This window comes from Abrus precatorius, unplaced genomic scaffold (genome assembly GCF_003935025.1).
Source record: "Abrus precatorius isolate BTA unplaced genomic scaffold, Abrus_2018 Scaffold10, whole genome shotgun sequence".
Lineage (NCBI taxonomy): Eukaryota > Viridiplantae > Streptophyta > Magnoliopsida > Fabales > Fabaceae > Abrus > Abrus precatorius.
The window spans coordinates 9,858,788-9,878,298 of record NW_020874292.1 but is presented as its reverse complement, the minus strand read 5'-3'; the positions used below and the strand labels follow the sequence as shown (position 1 = coordinate 9,878,298).

The 19,511-nt window shown below is 28.1% G+C and overlaps 1 protein-coding gene across 1 annotated transcript; it reads left to right on the top strand.

Moving 5' to 3' along the window:
* Positions 1 to 10,039: 10,039 nt before the first annotated feature.
* Positions 10,040 to 19,480, top strand: LOC113851211 (homeobox protein knotted-1-like 6). The gene is made up of 5 exons (XM_027481686.1): positions 10,040 to 10,267; positions 10,781 to 10,894; positions 11,239 to 11,380; positions 18,868 to 19,106; positions 19,328 to 19,480. The coding sequence occupies exons 1-5, from the start codon at positions 10,040 to 10,042 to the stop codon at positions 19,478 to 19,480; spliced, it is 876 nt and encodes a 291-aa protein (XP_027337487.1).
* Positions 19,481 to 19,511: the final 31 nt, after the last annotated feature.

Below are 19,511 nucleotides of genomic sequence, written 5' to 3'. Positions count from 1 at the left end.
ACAAGAGTTCAAAATGTAATTACATTTTTTGGCCAATTAGTGACCCAATAGTCTAGGCCTAATACTCAAATCTAACCCAACAAAATGGTTCACTTCATGCTCTTCCAAAATACTAACTCCAAAATCTCTCAGCCAAACCTTTCAGCTTGAGAAGTATATGCATTCCTTATACTTTCTGCTCACATATCATCGTACGATTATTGCAGCACACGCATACTAACACAACAAAATGCAAGGGTTAGCTTATATAATCGACTACATTATTAATGAAATATAGGTAAAATCATTTAAACAGCTCATATTAGCTAGCACACAGCATTACACAGTTTCAATACAATAATGCAGCATTTTCAGCCCATCTAATGCAAATGCAGCGATTCAGTTTCTATCTGGTTTCACAGCTTAAGTAATCTAAAGGAACTGTTTTCTGGTTTGGGAGTGACCCATCCCAATATCTGTATCCAGACACAGCACATCTCAGCATCCTAATCAGCTCTAAATGATGATAATGAATAGGATGTAACACAGCTAAATCAGCATATTACAGCACAGCAAAATATTTGTTTTCAGCCTCAGCAATACAACAATAAATACATTTTTATCTTTTCAATTTCAACAATTTCAATCAGACATATTATTTCACCCAGCTTCAACAACTCAACTATATACATATTCTAACAGCAATACCAAGCATTTCAGTACATAATACCCAATAAGACTAACCAGCTCAAAATAATAACTAAATATTCCAGCACATATTAACACTCTCGACTAGTATATCACGGTATTCCAGCATATTGTATTCCAGTACGATTTTCTAAACAATCATCAAACAGCAGAGGAATCTACTTAACTACACAAAATCTAGATTTTAGTCCAAAGTTAACTCATACAACCCATTATTCTTAGCTAGAATGAAATAACTTATATACACATCACGATTTCTATTAAATGAACTAGATCAAATAAAGTAAGCTCCCCTCACCTGGAATGAGTTCCAAATAATACTCCTAGTGAGTTCCGTAGAGAAATCGACCGTTTTAGGTGTGGAATACAGCTTGATTGGCTTAGATCTACTCAAAATAACCCTATTTAAGTTCCTTGAGAAAGAGAGAGAAGAAACAAGATAAAAAATGAGAACTAAGCTCCGAGAACTCACCTAGACCTCGATTAGATGGAAGACCTCGCTTTGATCGAGAAGGAATTCAGTTTTGAGGAAGTTTTCTCTATGAGTAATAGGAGAGAGAATAGAGAAAAAGAGAAAGAAAGAAGTTGTCTGGTAAGAAAATGAAGTTTCTGAGCGTTGAAGCCCCTTAAATGCCCCTCCAGCCCATGCTCTCTCACTTGAGCGAGATCTTCTCTCGCCTGGGTGAGAAAACTAGATAGTGGAACCTCTAAATTTTATGATATTCTCGCTTGAGCGAGAAACACGTCGCTTAAGCGAGATGCATCTCACTTGGGCGAGAAGCATTTTTGCCTGGGCGAGATTAGATCCAGAGAACTACCAAATTTTCTTGCGACTCCTCGCCTGAGTGATCTTCTATCGCTTGAGCGAGGTCACCTCTCGCTTGAGCGAGATTCCTTCTCGCCTGGCGAGAGGACAGTTGGGGTGATCCTATCTACTCTCGCTTAAGCGAGAACACTCTAGGATTCCTAATTTTACGCGACAACTTCTCGCTTGAGCGAGCACCCTACACTTAGAACTCTTAATCTTTATCTTAGATGAGATTATATTGATTCTCGATCATACTCCCAAGCTTATCTCATGTATAACACACAACAACTAATTTCTAACTGTCTATTCATCACACTCGACGGCATCATAATACAGCATTCAAAAATATATATACAGCTCATCACACGACAATCATACAGCTTTTACATTCACATTCCAATATATATGGATAATTCATACACTTTAAGCATACTCAGCACAATTCAATTGGAATGATAAATACACTGATCTGACATCAATCTCTTTGTTTCCCTCCTTCATCTTTATTTCTTGTTTGTTCTCAACACAAGTACCTCAATTTTTTGTTGTTAATAGGTAGGTAAAGAAACAAAGATTTCTCATTCATTATTGATTGAATTAATTCTTGGCTTGTAGAATGGAATGACTAACTCTTGAATTGAGGGAGAGTTACTCTAACTAAATCTATTTAGTTATCAATCTATTTCATACAAAAACTTGTGGATACCAAAAGGAGTTTGTAACATAATTAATGCTATTATTTGACATTTCATATAGAAGTGAAATGCAACTTGTACTCAATCTTAGAGTTTAATTAAACTAGGATATAATAACTTGGTCTAAATAGCTTGGAGGATTGGGCATTTATTCTACAAGAAAAATTAAGAGCTTGTTTTTAAAAAAAAACAATTTTTTATTTTTAAAAGCAACAAATTAAAATTTGTTTGTTAACATATGTTTTATTTATATTTTTTTCTTAAAAGTAATTTTTTAAAATATAATCTTTAAAAATTAAGAATCTCAAGAGAAACAAACAAAGTCCTAACATTTTCTTCTTTTTTTTTCAAAAACATGTGTTATATGATTTACCGTGAAAATAAGTTATGAACTAAATTTCTATGAGATAAATATTTTCATTATTTTCATATTCCTTATAATACTTCCAAATAACACACTTTTTATAATTGAAATTTCATCATTTAATTCACATTTTATTTTAAAGGTGTCTTCAGTTTTCAGTTAGAGAGGAATGATCAATATATTATTATGATACGACAGATGAATAAATGATGAATGTATATATAACTTGATCTCTTTTTGTGTATGTATATTAATAATATTAATCTTTAAGTGTAAGATATCTTTAAGGAGGGCGATTAGTGCTTTGAGTCATTATGCCAAAAATTGACTTTTGGAGCGTCAACTTAGATAGCGGTTAGTAAAAATCGTTTTGTATAAAACAATAAGAGAGGGGTTCTACCATAACCGCTCTCTAATATATATTTCTGAGAGCGGTTCATTTGGAATAGCTCTCTAATATGTACTTCTGAGAGCAGTTCATCTGGAACTGTTTTCATAAGTGTATTTTGGAAAGCAGTTGTTAAATAACCACTCTTAGAAGTGTTATACTTTAGAAAGCAGTTCACACATGGAACTGCTCTTAGAACTTTACAGAGCATTTGACATGTGGAATTGCTTTGAAAGGTGTAGATTAGAGAGCGGTTTAAAATTTTTTAACCGCTCTTGAATGTTGTATTTCAAATTAAACCCTAAACCCTAAATCTGGTTATCCTTGTCCCCGCGCCAAGTTTGTACCTCAAATTTGTCTGTGTTTAGTTTTTTTGATAAGTTTTTGCAGAAGAACAAGCACCATTGACATCGCATTCGCAATTTTAAGGTATATTTATAATTGTTTCTTTGTTTTTTGGCTATGTTTAGACATTCGCACTCTCTTATTCTCTCTGTTCATTGAAATGCACCTGTATTATTGATGTTGAACAGTTACAAACGTCCCTTCTGCATACGTGGCTTTAGGTGAACTGTGACAAATTAGTGAAACTTCTTTCATTCCAGGTTAGTACTGTTGTGTTTATATGAACTGATTATATTCAAATGTTGACCATTACTGCGTGATAGAGAGCATGAAATTAGTTTTTATTTTGTAAAAGTTGATTTGAAAAGGTTTAACCTTAGGTTAATTAACCTCTGAAATATTGTTAGAATGGTTATTTAGGATTTGTTGAACATGATATTAGGACATTACATGATTGTAATGCAAGAGATTAATGTGAAAATGTAATATGTGATATTGTTGGAATAGTTATTTAGGGTTTGCTGAATATGATATTTGGATACTGGTTGACTGTAATGCAGGTGATTAATAAATGCATTTGATTGTTATGGAAATTGATGTTCTATTGTGTTTTTTTGTTATTGTTCCAATATAAACAGAAAGCAGGGAACATGCTGTTATGTTGTTCTAGGAATTGAATTAAGTTTATGTATTGAACAAGATATTGTTATTTGTTTTGCCCCCATTATGTATATTTGCTCTGTGTATGAATGAAATTGATGTTCTGTCTTCTAGAATGTTATAAATGCATGATTATTATTAGTGATTAAACTTTATAGTGTATGATTTGAAATCTAAACTTGAGTGAAATCTTAGTTCCTCGTTTGAGATTGAAAATAATAATTTATTAATCATTATTATTATTAATCTCAAATTGTCCAAGTTGGACAGTTTGTGAAAAAACTTATTCATTCATTGGTTAGCATTTGCTTCTCATAATGTTGTATTTAATACTAAACAAAATTTGAGTTTAGAGCATTTCTCATTGTCTCTTGGTGCATGCTTGATTGAGGTAAATCATCTCATATTCAAGTTGTGTACTAGGAAACTAATACGAAATGCTGCCCAAATTTTGTCAAGTAAAAAATACAACATTTAAGTAGCAATTGTTAATTAAGGTATGAAAAAGTTTGTTCTCAAATGGGATAGGGCCCTACCATGTGAGAGTTAATAAGACATTCATATTTGTAATTATTGTAACCATAGTTGGAGCAAATATAGATCCAAGTTGGATGGTAGCTGATCATTTAAGTGAAGAATACGAAGACGGAGTCAATGAGTTTATCATATTTACGATTAAGCATGCAACTAATGTCAACCTTATTCCTTGTCCTTGTTGGTGTTATTTGAATATGTTACAAGTAAATGTGGAAGAATTGGAAGAATATTTAATGTACAATGAGATAGATGAGAAATATACTTGTTGAATAAAGCACGGTGAGATATAAGGTAGAAGTACATCAACTAACATGGAATTAAGTGTCAATTACTCAGAGGCATTTAGAACAAATGAGAGTGATCATGCTAAACAAATTTCAAATATTGTTAAAGAAGATCTTAGAGATTGTCCAAAGGTGTTTGAAAGGTTGAAAGATGATGCAAAAACACCATTGTATAATGGATCCACAAAGTTCACAAGATTGAGTTCTATTTTAAAGCTTTATAACTTAAAAGCTTCGAATGGATGGACTGATAAGAGCTTCACAGACTTGTTAAGTTTATTACATGAGATGCTACCAGAGAATAATGTGCTACCAAAGAGAACATATGATGCTAAACAAGTATTTGCTTCCATTGGATTGATCATGAAAAGATACATGTTTGTTCTAATAATTGCATTTTGTTCTAAAATGAATATGCATCACTAAGTCAATATCCAAAGTGTAATTTATTAGATACCTAAAGAAAGAATCAATACTTGCGAAGGTCGTGTGGTATTTTTTAGTAATACCCAGATTAAGACGTCTATTTCGCAGTGCAGAAAATGCAAAGCAGATGACTTAACATGCTAAAGGTAGAATTAGTGATGGAAAGCTTAGACATCCAATAGATTCTCTGCAGTGTAAAAAATTTGATGACAAATATGAAGAGTTTGCAACTAAACTAAGGAATATATGTTGTGTTAGCAACCGATAGAATGAATCCCCATGGCATGCAAAGTAGCACCCATAGTACATGGCCCATATTTTAATAATGTATAACTTACCTCTATTGCTTTGCATGAAGAAGAAATATATGATGCTTTCTTTGTTAATCTTTGGTCCTAAACAACCTGAAAATGACATTGATGTGTACTTGTCTCCTTTAATTGAAGATTTGAAGTTGTTGTGGGATATTGGCATAGAAGTATATGACAAGTTTAGATATGAATCTTTCACGATCAAAGCAGTGTTGTATGGAACAATTAATGATTTTCTTGCATATGAAAATCTTTATGGTTACAGCATAAAAAGTCAATGTGCATGTTCAATATGTGAGAAAAAAACAGATTATATAAGACTAAAGCACTATTACAAGAATGTTTTATGGGGCATCGTAGGTGGTTGGCACGAAATCATCCTTTCAGAAAAATGAAAAAAACTTTTAATAGAAGTTGTGAAGAACGACAATGTCCTTACTTGAAAAATGGAGAAGAAATCTTTGATGAGGTTAAGTATGTAAGAACAACATTTAGAAAACTTTTTGCCAAATAAATTTCAACGGCAAGTTAAAAGAAGATGTCAATTTTCTTTCAGTTACCCTATTGAAAATCTTTATACATAAAACACTTTATTGATGTTATGCATGTTGAAAAAAATATTTGTGAAAGTGTGATTGGTACGTTATTAAACATCATGAGAAAAAAGAAAGATGACGTCAATACAAGACTTGACTTGATAAAGCTAGGAATGCAATCTGATTTGGCTCTAGTGAAAAAAGGAAAAAGCGAACTTTTTTACCGCCAACAGCGTGTACCTTATCTAGAGCATCTGTGATCTGAGAGCTACTTTATTTTTCTAATGACACTCTTTCTTATATTCTTATGCTTTTATATATCAAACTTTGTATTATTTGTTCTTGTAATACAATTTTTTTTTGCCTTACTTACTTAGATCATTTGAAAAACAAAGAGTACAAAAGTATCTTTAATATTATTGTTTGGCAAGAGGGGTAAGTTTTGAATCATATCAATACTCTTCACCAAGATATTCAGAAAGCTTTTGTCACATCGAGAGTCCAAAAAGTATAGCAATTTTTTTCCTTGAAAACCACTAGAAGAACCAAGTTTATTTAAATTAAACAAAGATGGTAATCCTATTTAAAATTTGGGTTGTGTTGGGTACAGAGGCATGATTGAAAATTCTACTAAAGAATATATTGTGGGCTTCTTAAGGTCTTATGGCATTTCCATCATTATGAATGGTGAATTAGTTGCTATTTTACAAGGTTTTAATCTAGCTTAGATGATTGATCTTAAAAATATTATTTGTAATCTAATTCTAAACTTGGTTTATCATTTATTTAGAATAGTGTTAACGCATTTCATCCAAATGCTACTGTATATAGTGGATTTCACTAATGATTAGCTAGTGAAATATGGCATCTCTATGAATTAATCTTTGATTCAATGGAGTTATTGTTTGCCCCAGCTAAATCCCATTTATTGTTATATTTTTTTAAAAAAATATAAGATTTAATTCAATTTTAGTTTACTCATTAATTTTAAATTTATAATATCACTTTAAACATTATATAATTTATGATACTTTATTTATTAGTATTTGATACTTGACAGTAATTTATTTTTAATATCTATTTTCGAATGCGAGATGTGTGATCTTAGTTCATGAATAAAAAGAGGCCATTAGATTTTAAATTACCCAGTTATTATATTACTTATTCCTGTTATTTTTATTTACTTTTCCTTGTTAATTTGAGTTTGAGTTGTATTGATATAATTTTTTAGTTGATGAAATTCTTTTTAAAGAAAACAATTTTTATATATTTTACATACAAACAATAAATAAAACTTACAAAAATTTCTGCACTACCTCTTTTACTATTTGATATAAACAATAAAATTATATTCGAAGAGTGGTGGCAGTGAAATGACAACAGTAATTATGAAACACTGACAATAATATCATGCGTAGTTACAATAATGATGCTAAAGCTTATACAATAATAATTGTGATGATGATAATAAACTTAATAATACATTAAAGATAGTAATATAATTTTAATATGTGAGAAAAGTTAAAGTAATAAATATGTGAACTAGATACATCTATTTTTATTATAATATCACGCGTAAGACAAAAAATCATCCCTTAATTAATTAAATAATCAACAAATTTCTTAATTGTTTATCGTATTAAATAGAAACTTCTAAAATCTAACAAAAATAAATAATTTTTGTGGTTTTTTACAAATCAATAGGACCTTATTAAATTTGTGGTATAACAATCCTCACCCGCCAATCAAGTGAGATTTCGAGGGGAGCAGATCCTCTGCATGGCAACTGCAGGCGCGGTGCAGTTCATGAAATCAAGATTCACGGGTTACAACTTACTAGTATAGCTCTCAATATCATCTATAGTCCACAGTGCACTTTACTTAATTTACTAAATATGACTAAGCTCTAATATATTAAAAAAAAGTGAGTTATGGGTTAACCCACTTTTCTTAAAGCATAATTAATAACTATCATTTTATTTTTCTAATAAAAATATATGTATTTATTTATAAATTTTTATTAAATTAATTTATTTAAAAATTAATATTTTAAATAAAAATATATTTTCTAGAATTAAAATTTTTATCAAATTAACTTACTTCACTTTAAAAATAAATTTTATTAAATTAAAATGAGTTAAAATTTAAATTTTTAATTATTTATTAAATTTTTGTTAAATTTATAAATTACTTTTTTGTTTATGATTTTTAAAATATTAAGTATGATTTTTTATGATAATGCAGTTATGTTAAGTTTTTTTTAGTAGATTAAATTTTATTTAAATAAATTATTTTAAATATTTTAATAATAGATAATTTAACAAATTTAACTCGTGCTATTTTTTTTTAGTTTTATGTATCTATTGTAACTTTTAAAATATTTATTAAAAATGTTCCTAAAATAATTTTATAAAAATAAATATAAATAATAATATAAAATATCAAAACGTAAAAAATTTAATAGTTATATTCGAATAATATTATTAAATAATGTACTATAAAATCATTTATAAAATTATATAAATAAAAAAATATTTTATTTTATTTTATTTAATATTATTTAATAATAATAAATTATTCTAAATATTTAATATTATATAAATTTTATTATTTTTTATTTGTTTTAAAGTAATTTTATTTGTCTATAAGTTTTAATAAAAAATATTATATAAAATAAATTTTTTCAATAAATTATAATAAATTTTTAAGATAGTTGATTTATGCATTTAGGAATCAATCTTTAACATATTAAATTATGTGAGTTTTTTTAATTTTATGAAATTTTTTATAGAACTTTTTGGTCTCATAAACTTTTTAGCCTTTAATTCATTTTACAGTTTTAATTGCAAGGTTTATGAATCGTGTTTATAGTTTTTTTAAAAATAAATTACAGAGATCTAATGGTGAAATCCTCTGCAGATTGATGTTCGATATCATAAAATTTTGTTTTGTTTTTCTTTTTATCTTTTTGGTTTTTGCAGACAGCAGAAGCTTTGCTTTGGAACTCTTGTATCACTGTCACGCCTTTCATATATATATATATCCATGATCGATTCCACCCCCTAAGAATCATTAAATATTTTATTAGATAAATGAATTTATTAATAAAATCCAAGTGCTACTTAATTTTTTCCACGTAAAAGTTTCATGTCATGTTACACTTTAATAATACACTTAGTTACTAGTTAACATATTGTCCGTAGATATAAAAAAAAATGTGAAAATCATAATACATACATCAATAAGTTTTAAAATACTTTTTATATTTTTTATTAAAATATTCAATTTTAAGATTAATTTTAAGTATTTAAAATAATAATTTTTTAATAAAAATATATTTATCACATTTAATAGTTTTGAAATTAAAAATAATTTTTTTTAGAATTAATGTAAAATATATTTGCAATGTAAAAAAATTTATACTACTGTCGAATTATAGATTAATGCATCTCTGATTATTATTGATTTTTATAACATTAATTTAAAAGTTATGTTTATAATGTATTTTTTATTGATTGAGAATGTATTAAAATTAATTTTAAAGTTTTATTAAAAGTTGTTAAAATATATTATTATAAAAAAATATTAATATTTTTGTATCATTTTTTTCTTTTTGATTTTTGATCAGTCTCCAGAAGCTTTATTTTAAAGTTATTTTTTTAAGAAAATAAGAGGAGGAAAAAACTTAGTTGATATTAGATTAGAATACGATTAGTTTATAAATATTTTAAAAATCTTCTAATCTCATATTTTAAAATTTTTGAAATTTGAGGATCTTGTATTAAATTCTTTTTCTCCTTCATTTTCTTTTCTTCTTTTACATTTTAAACGATTTTATTTTATTTTGTTTTAAACTTTTAAAGAAAGTCTAATATGATAGTTAACATTTACTTATTTAAAATAACACTTAACTCACTCCCCTCAGTGTGTAGATGTGAACTATGGCCATGACACTATCTAATCCTTTATTAACATAATTTTGCTCTGAAAATAAAGAGATGGAGAACCTGTACAATTTTCACTTTTCATCTAGTTACTCAGAGCAGCCATCCATGGCTCCTCCACCTTCACAGCCTCCACCGGCACTGAACGCAATTTCATCCATTAGGACATTCGTTCAGTCCAGTTCTTCTTCATCGGATGATTCTATAAAAGCACTTCAAACTAAAGTTGCTTCTCATCCTCTTTTTCCTCAGCTCCTCCAAGCCCACATCGATTGCCACAAGGTAATGATGACATATACATGGGTTTTGTCTTCAACCATACAACCTTAATTTTCTGTTTTCTCCCTTCTTATGTCTTATTTCTTACATTCCTCTTTGTTTTGTGATCTACGATCGTGTTACTTGTTTTCCACAGGCTAAAAAGGGAAGACAACACACAAGAGACCCTCATCATTTTTCCTTGTGTTTTCAGACTTTTTTCCACGTTCTCTCATCCAAAACTTTTTCTTTCTGTCTCACGCTTTTCCTAGTTAGCTTGCTTGATTTAGTTTGCTTCGAACTTTTTTAAGTTTATTGTCGTTAATTAATTAATTTACATGATATGACATGGAGGAACCCAACCTAAAGTGTGGACTTGTATTAGAATTTTGAACGATAATTAAGTTTCCAATATTCAACTATATAACATATATAGATTCAGGGTGGGACCAAATTACCAACCTCTCTTTCAATTTGTTTTATTTAAGAAATTATTAATCGTGGATTGAAGTTAATTTGGCATGTTTCAATTTTCAGGTGGGAGCGCCGCCAGAGATGGCGCAAGTTTTTGATGGAATGAGAGGAGAGAACAGTGGTGTATGTCACATATCTGGCTTCTCAGGTGCTGATCCCGATCTGGACCTTTTCATGGTGTATATCTCTTTCTTCCTTCGTAAATTATTATTAATTTGCTCTTCAAGATCATAAACCCTAAGTTCTTACGCATTTCTTAATGAAAGATATTTGATAGACACAACATCCGGAGAGAGGAAGAGGAGTGAGATAAATAATAGGTATCATAAGTGATATAATATCGTATATAAAGAGATAAAAAAATGTTAAATGAATATTGATACTGTTGAAGTGTTTACAAACCAGAAATATAAATATATGGTATAATGTAATATGATTGAAGAGAGTTAAGTATCAAGTGGATGATGATTATTAGTATATTTATTTACATCTCAGCTTATATTTTGGTTGTTGCATCGAAGGAAATGTACTGTGATTTATTGGTGAAGTACAAATGGGATCTTTCAAGGCCCTATGACGAGGCAACTGCGTTCCTCAACCACATGGAAACTCAACTTCACTCTATTTGCCACCCTGCTGCCACAAACAACACTCCTCAAACTGGTCTCCCTCTTTCTCTTCCTCTTGCTAGCTACTAATTGCTTTTAGTGCAATTCAAATGCTTTCTCTGAATTTTGAAATGAGGAGACATATAAGTATATAGCTAATAATAAGGTTTGCACCAAATAAAATAATATGGAAAATAGTCATAAATAATATGAAATTAAGGTTTAAAGCATGCACGTTTGAGGAACTGGCTAGCTCACATGTAAACACTGTAGTCATGTGGTTTTTGTTTGCTTTGGGATCCATATTATACGTACCTGTTCCCCGCTTTCTTAATAAGGATATAAGACCTACCCCTTTGAGGATATTGTATGTACTCTGCTAAACCAGTATCTTATTTACAGCTGAGGACCAGTTGACTGACAAGCGTGCATACTATAATTTTTTTTTTATAAATTTAATATTAGATTAGCCTTAGTTAATATGCGTTTCTTCTAACAGAAATTAAACTGCTAATATAAACATTACTACTTTACAATATCATTTGTAAAAATATTAATATATACTATCAATACATTAAATGCTGGTATAATGAATTATTTGTTAATATAATCTTTTAAAATTTGTACTAACAATTTCAAGACTATACTAACTGATTATTTTAATGGTTAATAATTTTTATTTGTTAATAAATAAAAAAAATTTCTAGTGCATAAAGCAGGTAGATTATGTTTGGATGAGAAAAAAAGAAAAGAAAAACAAAGATAACAATGTTTTTTTTTGTTTGGTTGAAAAAAAATGAAGAAAAAAAATTAACTCAAAGCATATATATATCTGTCTCATTTCATTTTCTCTTCAATTTTTTTCCTCCCTTTATTTTCTTTACTTTAATCTAAACAAATCATTACAACTTAGTCCTACAATAAAGTTTTAGATGAGTGATTGTATTAATATATAAAAGAGAAAAACATGAGATAGATAAGATGTAACCAAGAATGACAGAGAAAAAAGATTGATACTGCAAAAAAAAAAAGAAGAAGAAGAAGAAGCAAATGTACAAATTTAAATGACTCTTTTTAGGTTTTATTTGAGAGTGTGGGAGGATAGGAAAGGGAAAAAAAAGAGTTTAAAGTAGTAAAAGAGAAGAAAGAAGGAAGGAAGAAACCAGGTTAATAAAAAATTCTTCAAATTAAAGAAACTTAAAAGGGTTTTAAAATATTTATAAATTCTTCCATTCTCATATAAAATTTCTTAAACATGTGTAATCAAATAAGTTTACTTTTTCTTTCCTTTTTTTTCTCAAAAACTAACTCCTGATCAAACCTTTAAGATTAGAAAAAACTTTCTTTTTATAAGAAGAAACATTTTAATGAGATTGATGCCATTAATTAACTACTCAAAAGTGAAGTCCTATCAGCTATATAAATATATAATCATTCATTCAACCAAGGGTACTTCATCATTTGGTGAAGGAGCTATGCTTCATATGTCTTAAGACTAGTTCATATGTCTTAACTACGTATGCAAAAGTGTAGTCCTAGCTGTATAAATATATAATCATTCATTCAGCGAAGGAGTTATGCCTCAAATGTCTTAATTTCCATCAATACATACGCCAAACCATTAAGAAATGGTGCGTTTTGCGAATTTCGGTTGAGCATTTTGTTTTCTTGTTAACGCAGTAGTTTAACGCCTGAGGATCAGTACTATATACTAAGAAGAAACATGAATGAACTTCTTCAGGATATTTATAGACTAGTTTATTTAATATTTTTTACACCCTTTCGCTGAGATTTATTTTGATTTCATTTTCTATTATTATCAACCAAAAGAAACCTACTAAAAGGTTATAAGAGGTAACCCAGCCTATATTCATAATTTACATATATTTCATAAAACTTAAAGGGCCTTCATACATAACATTTGGCTCCTTTATGCCTTCATATTTTTTGCTATATATAGCTAGAAAAAATTGGACTGATTCTATTTCGAATTTACTAAGATTTAAGGGCAATGGAATAAGTCAAAAAGGTATGAACCATTTATCCATTCGGAATGTAAACTCATTTTTGACAAACAATATGATGACTAATACATTTCTTATAATTTTATAATAGAGTTTATGTCTTTCGCAAGGTGCCTGTGCTTATATTCTTTTATTAATAAACACTTAAGAAAAATAATGTCATTAATTATTCAGCGATCAATATTAAATAATAATTTTTCATTAACCTAAATAAGTAAAGAAATGGATAAAAGTTGAACATATTAATTAAATGTATAATTCATAATCAGTAAAATGTCATATCTCATGATTTAATGTGAAAATGCATATTACAAACTAATTAAAATGTATAAATAGTGTAATAAGACTCTTATATTGTATGTTAACAATTAATATTTATTTATAAATACTTTTTTCTATTATAAACACATTTTTTTATTTTATTAAATTTTTAATAATAATAATAATAATATAATTTTTAGTAAATTTAAAATATATAATTTAACATATTTTATATTTTAAATTTAATATTAGCGTGCAATGCACAGATGATATAAAATTGTATAAATACATAGTCAATTAAGAATATTGATAGCATAATTTGATTTGTCTAATAAAAAAAATTACAAATTTTATGCCTATTGTAATTGCTTTATTTTATTTTAGTGTTAGTAAATATCGATGAACATATTTTTGCATGTTACAAAATTATTACACTGAGACCCTAAGAAATCTATGCTGCAGACTTATAATTCATTTTGTTAAACTTCTATGCGAAACTAATCATTGCATGTCATTCAATCAATCAGTTACTGACTAGTATAATTGCAAATGAGAAAAAAAAAAGCTAATTAATAGACAGAAAATAGTACTTGGAAATGGATTATATGTTTTGATGAAGAAAATAAAATAAGGTAGAGATGGGAGGACATTGACAAACTCTCAAGGAATTTACTTGGATTGATTTTTTTGGCTTATTTGTAAATGTATTAGTACATTAAGACTTTTTTATGTAACAGTATTTGACTCCTCATGTTACAATAAGTAATACAATAAATTTATGCATTAAAACTTCTCAAAATTTAAACTCTTTAAAGCTATTAAGTTTTAAAACGAGAAGACACATAAATAGAAAATTGCTAAAAAATTTAAAGATTTATGAGATTAAGAGGCATGTGATATATAAATTGAGTGTTTTTTCATTTCTAACATTTGAGATAGTTATTGGGATTATATTGATTCATTTCATAGTGTGCCAAACTCTGCTATCTAGTCCTAGTATATATCCCGTTTCCATTTATTATAGGCAGCAGCAAATCCATTTGTACCTCAGACGAGTCAGATTAATGAGGAGTTGTTTGTGCTAACTGTATGTTATGATATTTATATAATGGCGTGTAATAGGGGATATAGGTGTGTTTGAGTAAAATGTTTAATTAAATTTCAATTTAATAATTTTTTTATGAGAGCTTGTGACATGATTTTAATCAAAAAGCTTATGAAAAGATAACTATTTTCATATGTTTTTCTTTCAAACGTTCTGATATGATTAAGTAACAATTTAAATTAAAAAAAATACACAGTAATTTTTAAATTCATTTTATATTGCTTTACATCTTAAAGTTTTTCTCAGCACATAATTCATCACATATATCGTTTTTTTTCTTCCATCTTAAGGTTTTTATTAAAAGAAAAAAAAATGTCACAGTGGTCTATAGAAATACACTTCTCCCTCACATAGCTCCCAATGTTTCAGCCATCACCGTTGATTACTTTAGCTATTCCTCCCTGCTTTTTTACTTACGGAAATCAATGATCCAATCTCCTCCTAGGATGGTCTGTCACAAACTTTTCTCTTGAATAAAATAATTATAGATCTTTCAACACTGGAGGAAAAAGTTATTGTTTAAAGTACTCTACTGGAAGTAATTTAATTTGCAGTCAAGTTCAAAAAGCTATAATTATGTGTATAATAAACCCTGAACTGGAGCCAGATGTGCATTGTCTTTGATCTTTATCATTAATTAAGATTATGTTCCAAGTAGTAGTGTGGTTGCATGTGTTAATTGTACACTGATCTCATCCTTTCCTTAGAAATCCACTATTGCTTTCTCTTTCTTTTAATTTAATCGTTTCTACTTTTGAGGTTATCCATATACATTTTGTACTTGACTCGTGTTCGGAATCGTAGAAAATTTTATTATAGTAATACCTTCTTGCAATCGAGGATAGACTCTATGTTCATTCGTTGGCTATTTTGGGTAACATGTTCTAGTTCCGGATAAAGCTGCTTTCTTTAATCTGCGCATTGCAATGGATCTGAAGATTATGGATTTGGTGGAAAATAAGATCCTTAAACATGAAACAAATATAGCTATAACTAGTTCTCTGGATCATCCAATTATGAAATGCACGCACATGAGGCTTTTATGTAGAGATGCTTTTTCTGTCATTTGCATGCTTGTCTAGGTTATTTAAATATTCTTGATTAAAATATGAAAATACATATGTGATTCCTAGGATAGTTTTTTTCTTACAAATTAGTTTATATACCTAAAAAATTGTTATTAGTTGATTTATAAACGTTTTCATTATATTTTAGTCCTAATTATATAATCTATCATTTTATAACACTGTTATCAAAGTGTTAAAATGGCCAATTATAGTAAAAATAAATTATAATGAAATGCTTATATAAAGATAAAAGCATAACTTTTAAAATGCATAAATCAATTCATAAACGAAAAGCCAATTATAACACAACTAAACCTATATTTTAATTGATATTCTTCTTATTAATTGCAACATGACAGGATAGATATATGATCGAAAAGTTCTAAGAAATACTAATAAGCATGAATGTACATTTGGTTCGTATCTGCTATTTAGGGTCAAATACTCAAAGGAATTCTGAACATCTTTGTTGGGTGCTTAAGGGAGAATGGCAATTAGGCATCTGCAACTCAACCATCACACTTATTTATGCTTCCATAGAAACGTTGGGTAGTTTTTATATTTAACTTTTGCTGATACTTTTAGGTTGAATTTGGATAAATTTTTATAAAAGTTATCATAAAAAAAATTATATAAAAATTTCTTTCATAAGTTAAAATAATTTAGATTTCTCTGTTTTTTTAGAAAATTTTTTATATAATTTCTTTAAAATTTGAGAAGACAAATTGTTTCTAACTTATAAAAAATTATTTATCTTTTATAATAAAAATTTTTATAAGATGTTTTTCAAATAGCAAGCAATTTTTAGATCATATTGCCTGGCTGGTAAATAGTTATGCTTTTTATTCTGAATTGTTGCGATGGCAAGTAATTGATGAGATGAGTGGATAAGAGGCAGGAAAAAGGAACGGAAAACAGTGCCCTTTTGGGAAATTTAAAAATGATACGAAAGGAAAAGAAACACAAAATGATTTATTCACTTTCTTGTCTCCCTCAAATGTTCAATTTTTATTCTTTCTTCCTTTTTCTTTTCCACTCATCCCCGCTTGTTTTGTTTCATTTCACTAATAAAAAAAAGTAAATATTCAAATCAAGCAAGTTGTCTTCTCTTTTAGCAAAAGAAAACTTTAAATTTTAGTTTCTAATTAAAAGAAAAAACAAGTATTATTTTAATTCTTCTTCAAATATAGCGATTTGTTTTTTCAAAATATTTTTTTATTTTTTAGATTACAAATTAAAGCATTACCTTATTTTCACTTTGCTTCCTATTTTTATAAAATTTAGTAAAAACGATAAAGAAAAGCCTTAAATTCTCTTTTTTATTATTATTACTCAAAATCTTTACAAAGTAAATCAAATAAATTATCTGCTCAAAATTTCTCAATTAAAATAGCAAATCTTACAAAAAAAAAAAATCATCCTCAACCTTAATCTCATATCTTATAAAATACTTTAAATTTTATAACATTTCTACTAACTTTTTTTAAAATAATTTTATATCCTAAATTCATCATGAGCCCTCAAATGTTTTGATAAAATAAAAATTTCAAAGTTCTAAATAAAAAAATTGATGTGGGAACGAGATTTGATTAATTTTAAAAATAGACTTAATTAAAAAAAATAACATAAAAATTAATATTATTCATGATTGATTGTATTTTTAAAGGCCAGGTGAGAATTTAGGAATAATTCTATATCTGAGATTGGCCCTGTTCTTAATGTCATAATGTATTTATTGTGATATATATATATATATATTGAAAAGTTTGGTAGAACATTATTGTTGAGGTTATTCTAATGCTCTCATTGCTTCATCTACATTACGGTCTTTTGGGGTGTATGACATATTTCGTACTCTATCTTAATTTAGGATGTGTCATAACTGATTCATTTTGTTTTTGGAATGTGCCATTTTTAATTAATCTATTACATAGTCCTACTTTCTGATACTGTATAATCTAAATGGTGCACATAATTCATGAAATACACAATTTAATTAAATTTTTATTTAATAAATTATTATTACATATGATTTATATTATAAATTTAACTGTAATGAAACATACTAAAATAAATTAAAAATAATTTATTCTAATATATTATATAAAAATTTATTAAAATAAGATTAAAAATATAAAAATTTCAAATTATTTTCTTAAATTCCCAATGATCTATTGTAAACATCTCCTCACTTTCTCTTCGATGTTTCTCTAAGCTGTTCGAAACTGAATCACGGTGATTAATTTGGTTACTCTTATTTGGGTTTCCACTGTATCTCAATGCTTCGATATGAACATCTTTTGCTTTTTCCCAACTGATCAATATCTATCCCGTTTCTATCTTCTTAGCACTCTCTGGCTGGATTGTTTTTTTTTAGAATCCCACACTTCCAAATAGCACTCTAAAATTTATGTTCACAATAGTTGCCTTGTTCATAAGTATTCTGCGTTTATATATTATGGGAATAAGCTAGGGAACGAAGCATATGATTATTGATTATACGGTATTTAGATTTTAAAGAGAATTTGGTGCATAGAATCATCTTTTACACTTAAAAAATTGTGTTTAATGGGAATCATGACTTCTGAAAATGTTATAAATAGTTTAGTATATTTAAGAGATTCTTTCTTAAAAATATTATCATGAGTTTGCATAACATTTTCTCGCCTTTATATGAATCTTAAATTATCATGGCTCGTATAAAAATCTTTTGTTAAAAAATGTAATTAAGAAAAACATCCATAGAAATGTTAATTTTTTTAGAATAATTTTTTAAAACACTCAAACTGAACATGAGAATAACATTTTCAACTTAAATTTTTTAATTAAGTTAAAAAAAATTCCCACCAAAACTCTATAAAGGTTTATTAATTTTCCAAAACGTAGTCCATATATCAATTTGAACATATGCTTATTGTTGTGTGTGTATGAGGACACTATTTGTTTCATTTTTCCTTGTTAATTTGTACAATTAACCCCATGAAGGTGCACTTTAAAAAATAAAATTATATGGTGTGCCCCACACCAAATGAATTTTGTGGGTTGAGACTCATTATCAATACTTAATTTTGTCTTCACTTGATAGATGAAGTTGGTGGATCATCTGAAAAGGATTTTAGTACAGTGGAGAAAGAGGCAACTGTGGAAGGGAGGAGAAATGAAGTTCAAGAGTTCAAGGATGGTCTTCTACATAGATATAGCGGCTACATTACTAATCTGAAGCACGAATTCTCCAAAAAGAAGAAGAAAGAAAAACTACCAAAACAAGCAAAGCAAATCTTACTTGCATGGTGGAATGTTCACTTTAAATGGCCATACCCCACGGTAATTAAACATCTCTTAAAAGTTTCATGTTACTTTTTCGCGTTGATCATAAAATATTGAAGCAGATTAAGGTTTATTAATTTGATTATGAATTAGAAAAAAAGTAAATAAAAAAGACAAGAAAAATAACATAGTACAAATAAAAAAAGACATTATATAGCAAAGTTTTTGCCCATGAACGCAGTAGGTTTGAAGTTTAAACTATGGTCTGGTTTGTGCAGGATGCGGACAAGGTTGCCCTAGCTGAATGGACTGGTCTGGACCAGAAGCAAGTAAATAATTGGTTTGTAAACCAAAGAAAACGCCATTGGAAATCTACGGAGGAAATGCAAGCTATCATTTTGAATGGTCTCTATGGACCTCCACATCAGTGAGTCACAAAGGTGGAGATCGCCTCCTCCATTA